The following is a 20,225-nucleotide window of genomic DNA, read 5'->3' as shown; positions in this document are numbered from 1 at the left end:
AGGGAACATTGGGGTACATGTATTTTTTTCAGTTTTGGTTTCTTCAGTGTATATGCCTAGGAGTGGGATTTCTGGGTCATATGGTGGTTTTATTCCTAGTTTTTTAAGGAATCTCCATACTGTCTTCCATTGTGGCTCTATCAATTTACATTCCCACCAGCAGTGAAGGAGGGTTCCCTTTTCTCTACATCCTTTCCAGCACTTGTTGTTTGTGGATTTTTATTATGGCCATTCTCACTGGTGCAAGGTACTATCTCACTGTAGTTTTGATTTGCATTTGTCTAATAACGAGTGATGTTGAACATCTCTTCATGTGTTTATTAGCCCTCCATATGTCTTCTTTGGAGAATTGTCTGTTTAGCCCTTTCGCCCGCTCTTTGATCGGGTTGCTTGTTTTTCTGGTATTGAGTTGTATGAGCTGCTTATATATTTTGGAAATTAATCCTTTGTCAGTTGTTTCATTTGGTATTATTATCTCCCTTCTGAGGGTGTCTTTTTACCTTTTTTATAGTTTACTTTGCTGTGCAAAAGCTTTTAAGTTTAATTAGGTCCCACTTATTTATTTTTGTTTTTATTTCCATTATTCCAGGAGGTGGGTCATAAAGGATATTGCTATGATTTATGTCATACTGTGTTCTGCCTATGTTTTCTTTACAGGTTTTATAGTTTCTGGTCTTACATTTATGTCTTTAATCCATTTCGAGTTTATCTTTGTGTATGGTGTTAGGAAGTGTTCTAATTTCATTCTTTTACATGTAGCTGTCCAGTTCTTCCAGCACCACTTAATTGAAGAGAGATTATCTTTTCCCATTGTGTATTCTTGCCTCCTTTGTGAAAGATAAGGTGCCCATATGTGTGTGGATTATCTTTGGGCTTTCTGTCTTGTTCCACTGGACTATACTTCTGTTTTTGTGCCAGTACCATACTGTTGGAAGCAGTCCATTGTATTTTGAAAGGAATTTTCAAATAAGTAAAAATAATTGAGGCAGTGAGATAAATAGTATTTTTGATTTTATAGAAGTTTTTTGTCTTGATTTTGTTGATGTCAAAAATGTAATCATTATATTCTGTTTTCCTTTAAAAAAAAAAACAACAACACTGCCCCAGTTTTATAAAACCTCCTTGTGAATCTGTATGCATTTTAAGAATATTGGTGTTATTTTAGTGAGTAGCCTACAGTTCACTTAAGCATTGTGGCTGGCCATTACAACAAAGTAAATGGAGTAAAGGACAAAAAAACTAACACATGATCACTTTGAAAATGTCATCTAGCATATTTTCTGCTGTCATATTGAGAGGCTATTTAAGCTGTTGACACGAGGAGAGAGCACAGTTCATTTATAGAGCAGGCTCCCATAAAGAGCAGAATGCTGGGTGGATGAGGTGGAGATATGTGGGCTTGAGTTGCAGTTGAAACCAGTAAAAGGTGAGACTTTGACTCTAGAAGGCTGGTGGTATTCTAAATGTAAAAGACTCAGAAGTTGTATTTCTAACACATAGAAAAATGCTAATGTGTTTGTTCAAAAATAGTCCTGACTCCTAAGGTTGGAACAGACCTTGAAATATGGTTCACTTGAAATTAATTTCCTAGGCTAATGGGTTCTAAACATTTCGCAGCCATTCATATGCCAAGTATTATTAGTGGTTAGTGGAACACTCCTTTAAGCTGTTTTGAATTTGGATTAAAACAAGGAAGGAAGTGAACAAATGACATTTGGATGTTCTTGCCTTCTTGAAGATCAGCTTCTTACAAAACTTCATCCTATGAACCTGCAGTGGCCTAAGGTGGTTTCACCTTGGCACACTGATATTTTTCTGACTCACACTTGAGCTTTCCTTTTATAAAGACCAGTGAGTGTGACATCTGACAGATACTATCAGACGGCATTCCTCGTACAAGTTGGTGAGTGAGCATGTTGGGAAAGGCAGGCTGAGTTGGCCCCTTTGCCTGAAGCTAAGGACGCTTTAAGCAGGAGAGAGCGTGGACTGCCAGCACAGCCACATGGTGTACACGAGAATGGAGTGTGCTTCACTGCTGCTGCTGCTAAGTCGCTTTAGTCGTGTCCGACTCTGTGCGACCCTATGGACAGCAGCCCACCAGGCTCCTCTGTCCACAGGATTCTCTAGGCAAGAGTACTGGAGTGCGTTGCCATTTCCTTCTCCAGTGCTTCACTAGTAGGTTAATTATAAGCAGGTAAAACATACCCCTGAAAGTGTTCAGCATCTGCAAGAATTCCTGGTGCTGCCCACCATCTGCATTAATGCATATATCAGGGCTTTGTGTTTTACCATTTTTTTTTAACTTGGAGTATAATTGCTTTATAAGCTCATGTTTCTGCTGTACAACAGAGTGAATCAGCTCCAAGTATTAACAGACATATATCCCCTCCCTCTTGTCCTTCCTCCCCCGCCGCATCCCACCCATCTAGGTTAGCATCCGGCTGAGCTCCCCAAGCTGTACAGCAGGTTCCCAGAGCAGGAATAGAGACGCATACACAGGGAGGGGAAAGGGAGGGTGCTGTGAATTGGGAGAGTAGGTTTGACATAGATACACCTCCATGCATACCATGGAGAGTTGATAGTGGGCTTTCCCTCTCAGTTGATACACCATGCTGCTGTCTTTCCTCATCTTCTTGAGAAACAGTTTTCTATCATGTGGTAGCTTCAGGGGTTAACACAAGCAGAAATGATGAAGTCTGTTTAGGTGTTGTCTGTATGGAACACATAAGAATACTGTCTATTAGTTCTGTAATAACAAGGGCTAAATTGAGATACATAGAAGGTTTGCTATGATGTGTGCCTTTACTTACTCTCCACACTTACCTTTCGCTCTTCTCTTTTTACAATCTTACCTCCAGTCATTTTAAATTAGAAGCTGACTCCTCATTGGACATGGAGAGAAGATGGATGTGTGGGCTGGGGAAGGTCGTGGGGTGGAGGGGAAGCAGAGAGAGAGGGGGATACACGGACATCCCACTGGCTCTGTCTATGTCTCCTTCCAAGGGCACACCCCCCACCCCAAGTTACCTCCTCTGCTCTCACCGCCCCCAAACCTACTAGTTAGCCCTGGGCTCCCACGTGGACTGTATTTCTCCCTTTGTGACATTTACCATATCATGTTGTTAACGCTGTGCTGACTGTGCCCTTTAGTAGGTTGTAAACTACTAAGAGATGGAAGCCATCCATCTCATTCACAGAAATATCCCTGGCCTTTAGCACAGAGAGTGTCACGCAATAGGTTAGCAGTCAGCCCTTGTCATTTTTTAAAATGATGATGCTTAATATTCTCTGTTTTGTTTTCCAAGATTTCCCAAAGTGAGGACAGAAGGACCCAGGCCCAGCAGCTGATCACTCTTCCAACACAGGAAGATTCCAAAAAGCCCAACGACCTTTCCAGTTCCACTTCAGAGGCCAAAATCGGAGAAAGCGATAAACAGACAAAAGAAAGCTTCTTCCAGTTTCTAGGTAACTTATTCAATATCTCAGGAAAATCATCTCTCAGTGAAGCCAAGCAGTCTTCTTTCAAAGATGAACATGACAAACCTGAGAAAGACTTACGAAATCCCAGTCGTCATGAGGAAGGGGGCCAAAGGGAAAGTGCTGGTGGCTCCCTGAGAACCCAGGCGCTTCCAGCAGAGGAACAGTCCAGCTCAGCCGAGCTCTCAGATGCCTTTTCTTTGGATACAACACAAGACAGTGAACAGGAAACCAGTGACTTGCTGAAGTAAGTTTAAAATTTACTTAGCTGAAAAATTGAGCTTTTGGACCTAGCCTCAGTTCTACTACTGTTGATTAAGGGGATTTGAAAAAATATTGTTATGTCCCTGCTACTAGGTGAAAAATTACATGATTCTGTATACCATATCTAGGGTCTTTTGAGCTATTTTAGTGGGTGGTACTAATATCTTTTAGGTGCTAACTTTGTTATAGTACAAGATTTACTTCCTTTTTTAAAAAATAATTTTATTTACTTATTAATTTTTGCCTGTGCTGGGTCTCGGTTGCTGCACACAGGCTTTCTCTAGCTGCAGTATGCAGGCTTCTCGTGCGGTGGCTTCTCTTGTTGCGGAGCATGGGCCACAGAGCGCAGGCTCAGTAGTTGTGGCACGTGGGTTTAGCTGCCACACAGCATGTGTTCCCTCCTGGACCAGGGATCGAACCAATGTCTCCTGCATTGGCGGGCAGGTTCTTTACCACTGAGACACCAAGGAAGCCCACAAGATTTATTTCTGATTTAAGACTTCTTTAAATGGGAGTGTTTTCTGTTGTCTGAATTCTTCTGTAGTCAGACAGGCAGTGTGTTCAGTATCTGCCTTTTGGGAACAAAGATAGGCCTATGATTTGTGTTCACATTCTATCAATATCATTTCTTTGTGGAATCCAATTAAAGGGATTAAGAGAAGAAATTGACTGTATTTATTAAAGTAGCCTTTTGAACCTTTCTCACAGCTCCAAGAAACAAATCTTGCACAAATTTAAGGAGCATTTCACCACACCTTTTTTCTTTCTTTGACATACAAATGGGCACTAACTTGTTATTCTTTTATTCAAATGAGCTAGAATGAATGTTTTCTAATCAGAAAATGTTTATAACAATGTTGAGTGCATTAGACATTTTGTGTAACGTATAAGTATTCATTCATAGCTAGTAAGGATCTGGTTCATTGATTTTAATTTAACCTCTACTTGAGAACCTCTACTTTTCTTGTTATTTAAAGAGATCATCAATACCGTAGGCAGATATAGATGACAGCTTAGAACTGTGTAATCCTTTGTAGTTTCAAAGTGTCCTCAGATGTGTGCTTTCAGTCAGTTCCTCACAGTAAGCTTTTAAGGTAGGTGTAGGCACAGGCCCATTTTATGGTTGTGAGAACTGAGACCCCAAGTGGATTCAGGTTTGTCCATTAGGAATGCTGAGGTGGGACTTGCCCTGCCAGATCTTAAAATGTGCCCATCAAGCTACATTAATTGAAATGATGTCATAATACTGGTGCAATATTTGCTAGATCCTTAAATGGAACAGAATAGACAGTCTGGAAATAGACCCTTATATGTTTTGAGATTTGAGCCTTCAAATGTGACAGCATTATGCATTCATGTAGAAAGGAAAACTTGAGGACATTGGGTAACAATTGGGAGAAAAAAATAAAAACTGGATAGTCATGTCATTTTATATTAGAGTAGAATAAAAATGATTAAGAAACATACAAAACTAAAAGCATCTAAGTGTGAATTATTTTGGTGAGAAGCAGTTTTCTAAGCATGATAGCAATGGAAAGTATCTGGAAAGAGAAAGTCAGTAGACAAAATTGCTTCCAATTTTCAAACTCTCTTATGCCAAAAACCATGAGCAATACAGTAAATTGGCAAATGAGAAAGCTTTAACTGACAAGCATTATAGTTAGCTCACCAATAGAATAAAATGGACAAATAAAAACAAGTCATTCAGATAAGTGAGGAAGAGATTTATTCTCACTAGCAATCAAGGAAGTGCTAACTAAAGTGAGAACTTTTCTCCTACTAAACTGATAACAGTAATAAGTGATAATGTTCTGTAGGAGTTGGAGTTGACTTGGCTAATGCTCATATACAGTGCTGTGAGTGGAGGGCTGCATGTATCAGGAACCTTGAGAAGCTTGTAGGCTATTACTAATGATATACAAAGGTGTTTACTGAAACATACGTAGGAACACATCATTGGTAACAAATGTCCAATAGCAGACAAATGGTTAAATTAGGGTGCATCATAATAAAGTGAAAGTGAAGTAGCTCAGTCGTGTCCGTCTCTTTGCGACCTCCATGGACTGTAGCCTACCAGGCTCCTCCGTCCATGATAAAGGATTATCCAAAGCAGTGCTGTTGTTCAAGTTCAGTCCTTGGATCAGCATCACCTGGGAAGCATTAGAAATGCAGGTTATCTGACTCAGACCCACTAAATCAGAGTCTCTAGGAGTGGGGCCCAACAGCCATCTAACAATCTCTCCAAGTGACTTTTTGTCTCTAAAGCAGTTTAAAATGGTGTATATTTTGAGGTTACATGGGAATTGAGTAGAATCAAAGGTTTGTGGTTTTTCTTTTTTCTCCTTTGGGTTTGATTAGTAGGTCATGTTATTTCCTTTGATATTAGACAACAGAAAATGGAAGAGGATTCTGTGCCTCTTCTTTTTAGTAAAACCCTCCTTGATGATAGAATAATTGCTTAAGGCAGTTCACCAGAACCACCTCAGCAAAGAACAGTGATTCTTAGAGGAAAGAGAAAGACCACTGGGCCCCCATTTTGACTGAGGCACAGGCTTTCTCCAGCCCAGCTTCAGAAATCCTACAAGTTATCAGGTTTAGAATTATTTATAGTCTTAGTAATGTTCTGTTAAAAACTATCAATTTGTTTAGGAATTATTATATAAAAGTCAAATACTGTTTTGGTTAATAGTACATTTTGACAGTGGAGAAGGCAATGGCACCCCACTCCAGTACTCTTGCCTGGAAAATCCCATGGACCGAGGAGCCTGGTAGGCTTCAGTCCATGGGGTCGCTAAGAGTCGGACATGACTGAGCGACTTCACTTTCTCTTTTCACTTTCATGCATTGGAGAAGGAAATGGCAACCCACTCCAGTGTTCTTGCCTGGAGAATCCCAGGGACGGGGGAGCCTGGTGGGCTGCCGTCTATGGGGTCGCACAGAGTCAGGCACGACTGAAGTGACTTAGCATAGCATACATTTTGACAGTATAATTACCGTCTGCTTATACCTGATTTTAAACATTATTTCAGTAATACATCTGGAGAAGATATTTACTAATAACTTTGAGAATCTGCATTTTAAGGGTTAAAGTTTTATTTCTGTGATATGAATTTGCTAAAAGCATGGACATTTCATTTTTATTAAGAACATGTTGTTGTTGTTCACTTCCTAAATCCTGTCCAGCTCTTTGCAACCCTGCAGACTGCAGCACACCAGGCTCCTCTGTCTTCCACTATTTCCTAGAGTTTTCTCAAATTCATGTTCATTGAGTCAGTTATGAGCATGTTTCAAATATAAAACTTTATTTAAAATTGAATCTATACTTTTGAAATTACTAGAGATCCCTGGGTTGGGAAGATCCCCTGGAGAAGAGAAAGGCTACCACTCCAGTGATCTGGCCTGGAGAATTCCATGGACTGTATAATCCATGGGATCACAAAGGGTCGGACACGGCTGAATGACTTTCACATCACATCACTTTAATCACTATTAATACAATTTTCAAATTTTAGACAAGTTATTAGCTATAATTTGAAGTGTGTTTGTAAAAAATCCTCATCAAAAAGCATTGTAAATGATTTCATCTTCACTTAATTAAAAATAATAAACAGCTTTGTAATTGTTTTTATGTATAGTTGACTATATAGACTTCATTTTTAATATCCTTAAAGCCTTTAAGTAAACTTGTTTGGTAACATTTTTTAGATTGCTTTCCATACTTTAACTCATCCTTCTGGTATAATTTGTATAGGAAGCTACTTTGTTATTGGGTTGAAATTCTTGAAAATGTTCTATAATGCTTCCATTTTCAGCAGATTCCTATCATCATGAGGAACTCTTCTGTCAAAACTTTATCGTGATTTTTTTTTTTAATTGCTGGTTTTACAGCTTTTCTTTACATAAAAGAGTTAAAAATCTTCCCTATTGTGAGAGAAGATATTCTTAACTATATAATTTGAAAGAAAATAAATCTTAATGCTAAAAAAGTAGCTTAATCATACTTGCTAAAAGTGAATTAGGTAGATGTTTCCTCTAACGCTAATATTTTCAGGCGGCTTTTACAGAATTTTCTTTGAAGAATGATGCATGTCCGTGGTTGACCTTTGTAGTATCAGATGTATGGGATGTATCCAGGATAGAGCACAGCCATGTGTAGTGCCTGGAGGCTTAGTAAGCCTTCACATGATAGGTAGGTATGTTTGGGCTGAGATGCATAAAAACCTTTTCACATTTTCAATCTGTACATCTATTCCCTTAAATATTTGAATTTTTTAGATATTTTACTTTTCTATTAGTATTATTCTGATCACATACTTCTACTTTTATAGGAAAAGCTACACATCCCATGCACAATTACATAACACATGACAATATTCATTCTTTATTTTGTGAAAACCTTTTTAATTTTCCATATTTAGCTTATTTGTGAAGTTATATTTTTTTGACATTTCCATTTTGTTCCTATTTCTTAATTAGGGAAAAACTTAACAAAGGACAGTTTTACATTCTTAATACTATTCAATTGTGAAGACTCAGCTACAGCCTGTGAAAGAACACTGTAGAAAATAGACTATCTTGGCATGACTAACCCTTTATAGAGTGTGAGTGTGGCTGGCTCATCAGTACCTGCAGGGACTAATTATAATACATGAAGCTAAGCTTGCGACTTTGATGTTCAGTGCTTTAAACGTGGCAGTGTAGTTGTTTAGTATAAAGAGTGCATATTTTAGTTACAAGCATGTAACATTTCCATACAGGGTGCTGCCGGAGATTATCTCGTCAGAAATTTAAACGAGTTCATATAAATCAATTTAATCATTTCCATTGAAAGTACCCAGAAAACTCCCCAAATGGAAAATAATTATTCTGCCAACCCCCCCTACAAAGGACTCCAAAACTACCAAAAGGCATTCCTACAGTGAACTGAAATTTTCTTGGAGTGAATTTTTCTCTGTGGTTTATTTTAGTAGAAGTTATTTTAGATCAAGGATTGATATAGAGTAAAATGGTTAGGATGGTGTTGGTAGTAAGAAAACCTAAGTTTTACTACACATGAAGAATAAACTTCGGATCCTTCTCTCTCATGGGCTGTTTCTTTGGACATCATGTACATTTTGGAGATCTTTGGGGTGGATGGGAAACACTGCAGTCTTGAAAGTAGATTTTTAATTATAAAACGTAAAAACTTTTAAAAGAAAAATCAAACAAAACTTGTCATTTTTCATACTTCTGGATCTTGATATATTGTTTTGAAAAGCTCTTGTACTTTCTGAATAATTTATGCACTTTAAAATAGGATTTTACCAATGACATAAATTTACCTATATGTGTTTTTCTCTTAGACAGGTTCCCTTATCCAGCATTTTAACTTTGTTTCATAACTGTCTTTGGTCTAGCCTGAAACTCCTGCAGCAGCTAAAATCACTTCTCCAAGGCAAAGCTTTTCTCTACACATTTCTTATACCTGTTTTAAAATGGACAGTAAAAATAAATGAATGTAACCGATACAAATTTTGTATAATAGTGGTGCGGTAGGATTTTAGAGGCCAGCAGTTATATAGGTTGAAATAAACAGTTTCAGCTAAAATTAAAGAACTTTGTAAGGGGCCAGGTGATGAAGATTTTACATCTCAGAAGTTTGCTTTGTGTTATCATGCAGACAAATCTATCATTCTTCATGGTGTTGCTTTAAAATTGAGGAGAAAAAAACATCATGTTTAGTTATTGGAATAACTGGATTTCCTAGTTATGAGTTATGAGTTCTATAATGTTTTGTTAATTATATGTTTAACCTGAAAACGTTGGAATATGCATCAGGTTTTTCTACCATACATTTTTGTAGTTGAGACACTAAAATATAACTAGTATGCAGAACTGAAAGCACTTTTGTATCAGTTTTTTTTGGATCCAATTAAGAAAGTCGAAAACAAATCGCTTAGCATTTAGTATCATTGCTTTACTTAAGCCATTCATTAGTTCACACAAAGCTATTAAGCATACACCATTTGTCAGGTCTTTTGTAGAGCACTTAAAAATACAAAGATGATGAAGATATAGTATCTGTCTTCAAACAGTCACTAGGTTAGTAGGGAAATAAATTGGTACATAGATCTTTTTATGGCAAGTCTGTGCTCAGGGCCGTTTGTACCCAGAGATCAGAGGCTAACTGCCTATTCTAGTAACAGTAAACAGGTCCCAGGGTGGGTTTGCGTTAGAAATAACTTGGGAGCTGAGTCTCGGAGGGTATGAGTTTCTGTCTTGGGGCTGGCATGGAAGAAGGGGAAAGAATGGTGTGTATGAAAGACCATAAGGCAGCGTAGCATAGCATCAGAGCTCCCAGAGATAAGATTCTCCAGAACAATGGATGCTGAGAATATCAGGAACTGTAGTCTAGAGCTGAGGAAAAAGTTGGGAATTGGTGCTAGAAATCTTTTTTTATTTCTGCATTTGCCCAGCCAGTTTAATACTCATTATGCTAACCTGGTGGCTCAGATGGTAAAGAATCTGCCTGCAATGCGGGAGACCTAGGTTGGGAGGATCCCCTGGAGGAGCATGGCAACCCACTCCAGCATTCTTGCCTGGAGAATCCCCATGGACAGTGGAGCCTGGCAGGCTACAGTCCATGGGGTTGCAAAGAGTCAGACACAGCTGAGTGACTAAACACAGCACATGCTAATTGAATCTCTGAAGAGCTTAACAGGAGAGAGGATTTTTAAGGCAGTTCTGTCATTTATTGGCTTAATTATATGCTGAATGCTTACGGCAGGCTAGACATCTTGCCAGGTGTTTTCTTTACAACTTCTCTGCCTCTGTGCTAAAAGCGGCTGTTCCAAATTCACATCTAAGTAAAAGAAGAGAAACTTGCTATGATACTCTGATATGGTGCAGAAATCAGTGATGTAGCCATGAGATACCAATATGAGGCACGAAGGCAATGTGGTTCCTTCTAGTCAAGCACTCACTGGAGATCAAAACTATTAATAGAACCTAAGCCTTAGGTTTGTCAGCCCATGTTCTCTCCATTAATCACCATGGGAGAGACAGACATAATCAAGTGAAAGGGACAGTTCTGAGGAGTTCAAACATTCAGGCTGGCTTGACATTTCCTGTGTTGCTGGTCAAATCTGTATTATGCTTAATACAGACAGCCTGAACTAAAACATTCAAGAATTTCCTTCCCAAGTTTAGACATATTAAGAATAGGAGCATTTGAAAGATACACTTCACCGTGATTTCTGGAATTGCTGTTAAGTGTCACTAATTATGTTTCCTGATACTCTCATGCTGTTCTTTTTGCAGACAAATGGATGGTAAATCAGAGAGGCCTTTAGTAACATATGCAACCTACCGAGGCCCTAGACAAATTAAGAAGTATTTGAAGCAGCAGACAGTGTCGGAAACCGTGAATCCCTTAGACAGAGAAAATGCAAGTTCTGACTCTAGTACAAGCACACATCGTGGCCCTGGGAGTGAGATGGAGGCTGGAATGGTGTTATTACTGTCATCAGCTAGCACAGGCATACCTGTGAAAGGACAAGGGCCTGAAGGCCAGTTAGAAGACTCTGATGATAACGAAAGAGATCTCAACACAGGAAGCCATTCAACAAACAACCAAGGACTAGCCAACACGGCTTCTTCTAGGGGTGTTTTAAACAAAGCCTATCCTGGGAGACCCGAGACGAGTAGATCATCCCATTCTGTGACTAGCTCCAGCTCCACTGCTGGAGATTCTGACTCACGGCACCATTTGAGTTGTGCACCAGGTTCTCAGACTGACAGAAATTTGGGATGTTCAGCATTGTTTACAGAAAGTAACAGCAGCAAAATTCCTTACAGTCCGGACTTGGAGAGGACAGCAACACCAGGAACTGTGGTAAAACGAACCAGCTCCGTGATGAGTGATGGGACACCAGTGCAGGCTGAGAACTCTGCTGTTGCTGACTTCTCTTGTAGTAAATCTGATGGGAGTGACCCTACCACACTTAGAAGTGCAGATTTGCTAAGTCCAAATAAATCAATTAGGCGTGAAGCTCTGCAGTTGCCAGAGAGTAAGTGTTCTAACAAGCAAGCGGTAGAGAACTCATTAAAGCAGCCTGCCAATCACAACAGCTCCATGGCTTTCCAGAAACAAGCTGTAACAGACACAGAATTTGTAAATGCTGGAAACAGATCATCTGCCCAAGACACACAGAAAAATTTGGCTCCTGCAGAAATCAAGCAAGAAACAGAAAATACATCAGGTGAGGAACCCACTGCTTCAAGTCATGTCAAAGCTCCAGAAGATAGAATTGAGTCACTACACAAAGATACTGACCTACTATTACTAACAGAAGTCAAAAACCTTGTTAGGCCACATGGCAAAGTGCCTCCCTTTAGGATGAATCAAAAGGAAGCTGCTTCTGTAAAACACACCAGTGAATCAGTAGTTGTAACATGCTTAGAAAATAAAATAGCCCCTGAACTGAATATTGAACTTAATAGAAATCACATTTCAGAATCCCTTCTTGACTCTGAGAGTCCTCAACAAGCCATAGCATCACCTGATGCCAGGACATCCCCCAGCCTTGGCCATAAGTCAGATTTCAGTGCTTCACACCCTACCTTTGTTTCCAGAGTCGGCATGCTGAGCCAGGTGGATATCCCTATTTTAAAGAATGAAGGTTCTTCTGTGCTTGTTGAAACTGGAGATGTCAACATTGTTGGTATCTCCAGTCAGTCTCCTCAGTGTCAACAAGAACATGTGGCAAATCATGTGGAGGCCACGGACAGGAAGAGTCTCCCTGCAGGCCTTCATTCTAAGTATGCACCTACAGCTCTTGAATCCAAGGAAGTTCTTCCTGACAGGGAGAAATGCCAGTTTCTACTAGATCTTGAAGCCAGTGACACCGACATAACTGCAGTGGACTTGAGCTTTGAGCCTGCAAGCTTATCTCAAGACCCTGAGAAAGCAGAGTCAGTGCTATCAAGCACCGCAGCAAGTGAGAGCACTGCAGACAAGCTTGATTCTTCTTTCTCCTTGGAAACCAAAACTGATAGCATTGCAGAAATGTTACCAGAAGCTGACATTGGTGGTCAGAACAATGTTTCTATTGAGTCACATTCTGAAACAGGAAAAACTCTAAGTCTCTCCAAGATACCTGTTACCCGAACAGAGCCCAGAGACATTTCTCAGGATGAAATTTCTTCCCCACTTGACATCACAGGTGTGCCAGCAAATCCTGCTTTATCAGAATTGACTTCCCTAGAAGTTGAACAGGACAAAATTTTTCAGTTAGTGGATCATGAGGAAATTAAAGAGAAATACTTAGATGCCAGCCTTAAAGAGAGTTACCAAACTGAGGTTTCCCCTTCTGCCTCCAAATATCAAGATGTACAGGGAACAGAGGTGGGAGCCTGCAGTGCTCTACCTGCTTGTCTCCAGAGTAATAGACCTGAGACTTCACCTCCTGTTCATGATGAGAAAGTTACTAGGCAAGTGGCACAGAATTGTGCAGCCAGGGCTTCTATCATCCATCCACCTTCAGTTCCTTGTGGGAGCAAAAAGATTTTTGATTTTTCACAACTCAGCTTAGCTAATACTTCCCCCAAATTCCAAGAAACTGACAGCACAAAAGCCAAGTCACCTTTTCTGAGTTCTGGTATCAGTTTGAGAAAAGAGGCTTTTGCATCTGAGGATTCAAGTTTCCTTCCTAATCCTTCTGTGCTAAGAACAGAAAAGAGAGCCTCATCTCCCAGAAATAAAGAGGATGCCCATTCCCTAAGAGGTGGTACTCACAGCCTGCCTTCCTCCTCCAGTAACTCTGAAGTTAGCATGGTTAGAAGTTCATATAACCCCACAAATAATTTTAGTTCTGTAAAAGTTCCCATAGATGTCACACATGAAGGTGCCTCCTTAACTAACCTGTTGGACCCTAAAAGCTCTTATCTGGAATCAGAAACATCTGACCTCACAGGGGCAGAAGTCACCCCACTTCAGGACCATTTGGGAGATCCTACTGGGATGGTATCTCTTGATTTCCCAACCGCTGCCCAATTTGACAATCCCTTAGAAGCAGCGACTGGAGCAGTTGCTGGGACCCCAGCGTCAGTTAACAGCTCAAGCCAGCAGTGTTCTGAGGCTTCTGCTGAGCACACAGAAGCAAGGAAGAGAGCACATGCCCAACTTTTGGACCTCGAGAGTGATTTCTGTAAAAAGGCTGTTGCATTGATTGGGGAGGCCTTTAATTCTGTCAGGGAAGAGCTAAAATCCAAACACTCAGTCGGTACCTGCCAGGAACATAGAGCCATAGACAGCATAATGAATCCAGGTACCCTGGAAGAAGACATCCCTGAGAAAAACCCATCAGAAGTGACACTGACAGAGATCCAGTCCACAGAGCATTTGGAAGAGCAGGCTGTGGAAAACATACCTGAAGTCCAAGGGGAAGAAAAGGCCTGTGTTTCACCTGTGGTTGGTGAGAACAGTCTCCTTTTTAATTCTGATAAAATGAATGTATGTTGGTTGTTAGAGGACCGAGCTAGGGAATTAGTCAATCAGATTATTTATTCAGCCCAAGAAACTGTAGCAAATGATGCTCAGGGTACCTCGGATTCTGAACTTCAGGCTAATACTTCAGAAATTCTGAGGAGTGATAGTGTTCAGCCATGTGATATGGTAAGAGAGTTCTTGGTGTCAGAACAGGCCATAAATCAAAGCACATGTGAAATCAGTGGGAAAGTATTAGGTAGATTCTTTGCTGAAAGTAACTTAGGTAGTGACACAGAGTCAATAAGAGGAAGAGAAATTGTTCTCTATCAAAAATCCCCCTTTTCAGGAACTAGAGATGGGCAGTCTGATAGTATAAATTTGCAGGAATCAGATACTATTTTACTAGCTGAAAACATACCCCTTACAGGGTTAGATGATAAGGCAAAAACACACTCGTTCCTCAAGGAGGACTCTAAAGAGAAAATGGGGACAGAGTGTGTTGATAATCACAAACCTGAGACAGAGGATACAAGAACTCTTGTATTAAATTTCAAATGGCCTCCATTTGTGAATGATGACACTCATGTACCTGGGACATCTAAAAGCAGCTTGTCTGATACTTATGTATGTTTATCTGAAAAAAGCTTGCCAGGACACAGTAACAAAAGCACACCCCTTGCAATGTCAGAAGTAGGGAAAATACACAAGGACACTGAAGTAAATATCGGAAAGATTGAGCTTATACCTTCCATGGTAGAAATGGGAAAACCAAATAAGAAGGACGCTGAGTTGAATATTATGAAATATGAGGCAGTCCCCCCAATGTCAGAAGTGGGAAGAGCACATAAAGAGGATGCCGAATTGAGTACCTCAGAAACTGAACCAACAGCTGAAATTCTTAAAATGCGAGAAGCATACCAAATGGATGCTGAGAGGTATATTGAAAAAACTGAGGGATTGCCTGCCACTTTAGAAATGGAAAATATTTGCCAAAAGGATGCTGAAGGGGATATTGCAAAGACTGAGGTGACACCTGTTACATTAGAAATGGAAAATATTTACCAAAAGCATGCTGAGGGGGATGTTGGTAAGACGGGAATGACATCGGTTGTGTCAGAAATGGACAGTATCTACCAAAAAGATATTGAGGGGACTGCTGAAAAGCCTGAGTCAATACCTGCCACACTAGAAATGGAAAGTATTTACCAAAAAGATGCTGAAGGAAAGGTGGACAAAACTGGGGTGATGTCCCTTACATTAGAAGTGGTAAATGTCTACCGAAAAGATGGTGAGGGGATCACTGCAAAGACTGAAGGACCTTTATTAGACTTGGAAAACACTTACCAAAATGGTGCTGAAGGGGTTATTAGGAAAACTGAAATGATGCCTCCTTTTGTGTTAGAAATGAAAGAAGCACCCCAGAAGGCAGTACCTGCTTCCTTCGAAATATGTAAGGGAGATATGAAGGAGACAAGTAGGGGAACTTTGTCCACACCCTCTAAGAGAGAAATGGAAAGCACGTTCCCAGAAGATTCTGATGGGACCATCAGGAAACACATAGTGTTTCCCACAGCAGTCAGCTCTGAGAAAATACCTGGAACAGGTCTGGAGTTGCCCATTACACAGGCAGAGGCCACATCTCCCATACCTGAGGCTGAAGAAGCATACCAAGAGGGTGCTGACAGGAGTGGTGGAGAAGTGGACAAAGAGCCTACGGAAACGAAGACAGGCTGGATAGCGGGTGACACTAGACTCGCCTCGTACTTCAGGGATTATGAATCGCCTACCTTAAGTAAGGATAATGAAGGCCACCCAGCCTTAGCAGTGCCGGACTTTCAACCTGAGGGTACCATGGGAAGGCTGGACAGAAAAACATCTGTTACTACAGTATATAAGAAAGTAAGAGACCTACAGTATGGAGACAAAAAGGAAGAACCTAACTTAGCCTTCGTTTCTCAGGAGGAGCAAGAAAACTCTTCCTTTACTATACTGTATGAAGAGCCCCTCCAAAATGAGGACAAGTACACTACCACCGAGGTAAGACGAACACATTCCCTCCTGATTCCTCACACAGCTCCTAACAGCATGCCTGTCTTCGCCTGTGAAAGGTCTGAAAGTAGAACTGACCTCGTCCATCATTTTGAAAAGGAAGCCAAATTAGGTGATGCATTTGATAGTGACAGTTCAGAAACATTCTTATCGGTAGAGGCCAAAAGGTACAAGATCTATCCCTTGGCTTTGTCTCCCATTTACGAGGATGACAGCTCTCAGGAGGACATTCTGTCCAGCGAGGTCTCACCTGGTCGTCATGGTGCCTCGAAATCAAGAGAGAATGCAAGCCAGCCGTCTTCTGTATTATCGCTTCTCCAGTCAGTATCAGAGCGTTTAAAGATGAATTTTGATGAAGATGACAGACAGGAGGGCGGAGAAGAGGAAGAAGAGGAAGATGAGGAAGAGCCACTGCATAAAGGAAGTCTGAGAGCTCAAAGGCAGGAAACTGTTACCTTCAAGCAGCCGGATTCTTCTCTTACATTTTGCTCTGATGATGACCGGGAAAGTACTGGAGTCTCTAAGAATTCTTATGTGATGTCAAATGAGCCTACGACCTCTAATCTGCAGATTGGTCTATGGCCAGAAAAGGCCTCATTTCTACAAAAATCTGACCTTACTTCCAAACTACATTCTTCTCTAAAGAGTGCTTATCATCAGTATTTGCAGACCTCTAAAACCCATTCCTCAGAAAAAGGAGCCAGATTTGGTGGAATTTTTCAGGAACCAGTGTCAAAGTATTTCCGCACTCAAGACACCCCTGGCCGATTAAGCCCATTCACAGAGGTAAGTTATTATAATTATTAATTAGTGAAGTAGTGTTTTGGGTAGTGCTTTGAAATAACCTAAAAGCTTATTAGGAAAATCAGTGTTTTGAGGTTGTATAAAGATTGTTTAAAAAAATACCAGAGATTACTTTGTTCGTTAGTTGAAGTGTATCATACCTCATGTATTTTAGTTGGACTGTTATGTTTGAGAAAACAAAATTGCTTCATCAGAATTTAAAAGGCATAAGAGAGAAGCAAGTTATAATCTCAGTTCTTTGCTGACTTCTAGTCTTCAAACTAAATTGTGACAACGTTTTGAATTTCTCAAGGTATTGAATGTAGAAGGATTGTCACTTTCCACTGAACTAATGTGTCTCATGAAAAGATTCTGCAATATTTAAAAATATTTTAAATATTTAAAATATTTCAAGTGTTTGCCTGACAACAGTCTCACTGTACTTGGTCTTGTTTTTGTTCGTACTTAGCAGGGCAATGAGCAGACTAATTTGAGAAAAAGGAGATGAAAACATTATAGCTGGAAAATGTCTTGAAATTCAGTTACACTTTTATTCAACTTAGAAATATTTGAATGTTTACTACAGAATATTCACTGAACCTGGGACATTTCTTTCTGACATTCCCAAGATCATGGAACTTCCTTTAGAATTCCCAAGGGCTATATCTTTACTTGAATACCCTTAGTAGCAAGTGCTAATACTTGAATACCAGCCAGTTGCTTGTAAGGCAAGGTCCTTTTAAAAGAAAGGCTGGGCTTTGCAGAAATGTTTCTTTAATTATTCCTGTTGCCTATTAAGTCAAGTGCAAGCTCTTCACTCTCTGTTGCAAGGTCCCCAAGTTTTGTTTGTTCAGCCTCCTCACTTTGTGCTCTGGTTACACACCCTCTAAGATGTCTATACTTTGTCTCAAGATGTTCTCTTCCTGGAAGTTTTTTTCTTTACTACTCCTGCACCAGCCTGCCACATTGTTTCACTTACTGAAATCCTGTTTTTCAAGGTCTTCTAGATACCACTTCCTCACACAAGCCTCCTGGGAACCTCTGTCTGCCATCACCTCACCTCCATGCTGATGCCATTTCTCTTGACTTCCTTAACTTGACATTTTGATTGTTTTGTACCTGAGGGTTTAACCTAATCTCTCACCAGAAGAGTCATGGAAATGTGATCGTCTTTTCTCCTTTCCAAACTGTAAGCTTCTTGAGGACAGAGACACAGCTTTATTTTCCTTTGTACTTACTTTTTTTAATCCTTGTAATACCTAGAAGTTCACCTTGTAATGATGATCACTAAACAAATATGCAATAAATTGGATTTGTGACTGCTAAGAAAGTGAACTATCTTTATGTTTGTTTCTTATGGCTCACTTCTTCCACTTTTATTATTTCAGAATGTTGACAAACAAACTCTGAAATGTAACCCAAGACCTGGAAAGGTAAGCATAAGTTTCTTAGATAGGCTAAAATAAAAGAAGTAAGATTATGTTTAGGTTTGGGGAGTTTAAGGTAGAAACTTTTAACTGACTTAGTAAATGGTTATTTCATTCAGGAATTTAGCATCTAAAGTGGTATTTACTTTTTTGTATTTAGGATATTTTATTTTCTGTATTCTAGGACATTTTAGAATTTTAAATGCATTCTTAAAATTAGTTATTATGCCTGCTTACTATATGTTGCAGATGGTTATCTATGATCTCCATAGAAGAAAATATAAACAAGAGATCTACTGTAATATTCCTGATGCTACATCTTGGTCTTATCCGAATGGGGTACTGATAAAAGTTGTAAGGGGCTGGTAAGAGATCTCTTAAAATTTTATATTTCCCCATAAGTTGTTTTCTTGCTGCTTATGCTGTATGTTTTTCTTGTATTAAGGTTGCATCCATTTCTCTCCAGATAATTTTTTGAAACATCATTAGAGTTTTATAACTTAATTAGAAAATATAGGTTGTTTTTAGTATTTATAGCCTGCAGTTATTTCATAACTTCATGATTAGCAGGATAGATTTGACAAGTTGAATGCTTCAGTTGAATGAGACATAGCTTTGAAAATGAGTTCACAATTTGTGGGATGGTAAGGAATGTGAAGGCCACGTGCTTAAAGTCATTTGTATCACTGACATAAGCGACAAGTGAAGGATTCTTTGTATGGCGTAAAGTGAAAGTGAAGTCGCTCAGTCGTGTCCGACTCTTTGTGACCCCATGGACTGCAGCCTACCAGGCTCCTCTGTCCATGGGATTTTCCAGACAAGAGTACTGGAGTGGGTTGCCAAAATGCTGGAAAATCTCGTTTGTTATTATGGACCATGTCTCATGGACATACGGGGACCAGAATTTCTTTGTCCGGTGTTTGGGTTACCCACTGGTCAGTATTCAGGTTATAAGCAGTGTGATCTAGTGTGTTTTCAAATAATAAAATGAGACCCACATGCTTTATTATCCAGCAACAGGAAAATTAGGGTAGAAGTGGAATTTGGAATTTTTAAGCTATTGTTTTTAATGTAAATGTGTGTATAACATCTATAAAATGTATGTAAACGTAAACATAGGCCCAAGCATAGATTGTGGTGCTGTGTTTAGGAAGCACTGTAAGTTGTGTGCACTTATATTCTTTCTTAGACTCTTTGCTTAGCGTACATCATTGTTTCAAAATAGGTTTATATGCTAGTAGTAGAAAATAGCCCAGATTTTTAAATTTGAATAGACGATGTAGTCTGTGACTTATAACTCTCATATTTGTTTTATGTCTCATTTCTTAGAAGATTAATTATAATTGATCATGCTTTTTTATATTTGTTCAGCTGGATTTTATATGAGAAACCACATTTCCAAGGTCAGAAATGTGTTCTGGAGGAAGGAGAAAAGGTGTTAAATCGTGACTGGCTTCTTCAGAACAGAAAGCATCCACAAAGAAACTTTGTGTTGGGCTCTATCAAACGTGTCTTAAAGGTAACAGAACAGTTGATTTTTAAATTTTGTGTCATTTGTCATGTAGTAAAGCTGTACTTTGGCCCAGCACTGCTTAGAAATAGTTGCTATTAATCATAATTGTGGTAATTTTGTTAATCTTCATTATCATAGTGATAATTTTTTACTAGATATGCATAAAGTATTAAGTTGATGAAAATTTTAAATGTTACATGTAATATGGCACATAAAATGTTACATGTTGTAATATATATGTATT

General features: G+C 39.5%; 1 protein-coding gene across 1 annotated transcript in view; it reads left to right on the top strand.

The window, feature by feature from the left end:
• The window catches only part of CRYBG3 (beta-gamma crystallin domain containing 3), a 126,749-nt gene that overhangs the window by 43,205 nt on the left and 63,319 nt on the right, over positions 1-20,225 (top strand). Inside the window, exons 3-7 of the mRNA XM_010848382.1 lie at positions 3,306-3,724; positions 11,041-17,044; positions 18,430-18,474; positions 18,718-18,833; positions 19,840-19,987. Coding sequence (XP_010846684.1) covers positions 3,306-3,724; positions 11,041-17,044; positions 18,430-18,474; positions 18,718-18,833; positions 19,840-19,987 — 6,732 coding nt within the window. The remainder of the gene's footprint in view (positions 1-3,305; positions 3,725-11,040; positions 17,045-18,429; positions 18,475-18,717; positions 18,834-19,839; positions 19,988-20,225) is intronic.

Source organism: Bison bison, unplaced genomic scaffold (genome assembly GCF_000754665.1).
Source record: "Bison bison bison isolate TAMUID 2011002044 unplaced genomic scaffold, Bison_UMD1.0 scf7180017864265, whole genome shotgun sequence".
In the NCBI taxonomy this organism is placed as follows: Eukaryota; Metazoa; Chordata; class Mammalia; order Artiodactyla; family Bovidae; genus Bison; species Bison bison.
Note: the sequence above shows the minus strand (reverse complement) of the source record. Positions and strands in the feature narration are given on the sequence as shown.